This window comes from Trichinella spiralis, assembly GCF_000181795.1.
Source record: "Trichinella spiralis strain ISS 195 chromosome Unknown Scfld1608, whole genome shotgun sequence".
NCBI classification, from domain to species: domain Eukaryota; kingdom Metazoa; phylum Nematoda; class Enoplea; order Trichinellida; family Trichinellidae; genus Trichinella; species Trichinella spiralis.
Genome location: NW_003528547.1, coordinates 1 through 1,327, shown reverse-complemented (window position 1 = coordinate 1,327; position 1,327 = coordinate 1). Strand labels below are relative to the sequence as shown.

Below are 1,327 nucleotides of genomic sequence, written 5' to 3'. Positions count from 1 at the left end.
AATTTAGATGCGGTACAAGGAAATAAAATGATTTTTATGAGTTCCTTTAATGATTTTTAATTCATAAAATGCGCAAACAATTTTAAATGAGTTGGTTACAATTATTTTGCTAAAATAATACGATCAATTAGAAATTGTCTTTCATAATTATAGGCGGATGAAATTTTTTGAATCGGCAGGCAGTATCTAATTCGGTTTTTTCATGTATTTGTTTTTGAAAATTGAACAATTGAATTCTGAAAATTTATTGTAAATTGTTAAAAAGAAAGTAACTGGTTTTATATTATTGTTAAAAAGAAAAACAGACAGTTTATAAGAACAAAAATTACATTTAATGCTCTTGAATTATATAAATCAAAAGTTATAGTAATTACATGAATTCATGAAATGGCACAGATTAGATGATCATAAGTCAGTCTCCAACTTAGAATTACTTGTACTTTTTAAAGAATACTCGATATATATATCTATTAAAAAATATAAAAATGAATGTCTGATGAAAAATACAAACTTTTTATATGCTGTATTGTCCTAAAACAATGCAAATTAATCGTTTTGATTCGGGAGTGTTGCCATCGAATAGCAACTTTCCAATGTATTTACAAAGTAATTCGATGCCTTTGAAATAAATTTATATACTTTAAGATAACAAAATGGTAGTATAAAATATTGGCTTTAAACTTAACACGTAATTTCAATACATTTATTTAATTGCACTCTATATTACAGTATGCATAATGATATGTACTTTTTTATTTTAATACTGTATATTTTTCATGTAACATATATTCTCGAAAGTTGTTTTCACTTTTTGAAGTTTAGAATAAGAAATGGAATTGGAAAAAGAGGACGAAATGCTGCGTCTGCTTGGTAATAGCTTCAGTTTAATCTTTCTTCTTCAAACTGAAATTTTCAGTAATTTCTCAACTTGTGCATTGCACACAGTGCAGGAGTTTTTTAATGCATGATATTAATATTTTACTGAGCTTGCTTGAATAAAAAAAACACTTGCAAATCATAGTAAACATGTGAAAAAATTATTAGTAATTAATTTTAGCACAGAAAAAACTCAGCGAAGTTGAGAAAGAACGTCATGAGCTTGCACAAAGCAATGATGCATTGAAATCTGGAATTTTGGAATTAAAGTTGAAAGAAACTACTGCTACGGGTTGTTTTAATGTTTGCTTGATACGTGTTGGAATAAATAAAACAAAGTACATAACAGTCAGGCTCCGAACAATGATATATGGAAAAGGGGATTGGTCCTCCGAACAGCTTCATCATTAGAAAAAAGAACTGGCTAGTAGGAAGAGAAGCATTATGAGAC

At 27.7% G+C, this 1,327-nt stretch overlaps 1 protein-coding gene across 1 annotated transcript; it reads left to right on the top strand.

Annotated features, from left to right (window-relative positions):
• Positions 1-730: 730 nt before the first annotated feature.
• On the top strand, positions 731-968 carry Tsp_15748 (conserved hypothetical protein). Its single transcript, XM_003368930.1, has 2 exons — positions 731-870; positions 917-968. The coding sequence occupies exons 1-2, from the start codon at positions 731-733 to the stop codon at positions 966-968; spliced, it is 192 nt and encodes a 63-aa protein (XP_003368978.1).
• The last annotated feature ends 359 nt before the right edge of the window (positions 969-1,327 follow it).

Excerpts from the sequence above, each read along its gene's own strand:
- Tsp_15748 (XM_003368930.1), top strand. The coding sequence starts at position 731 with ATGCATAATGATATGTACTTTTTTATTTTAATACTGTATATTTTTCAT. Across the intron at positions 871-916 it reads CGAAATGCTGCGTCTGCTTG|TAATTTCTCAACTTGTGCAT; the intron begins GTAATAGCTTCA and ends TGAAATTTTCAG.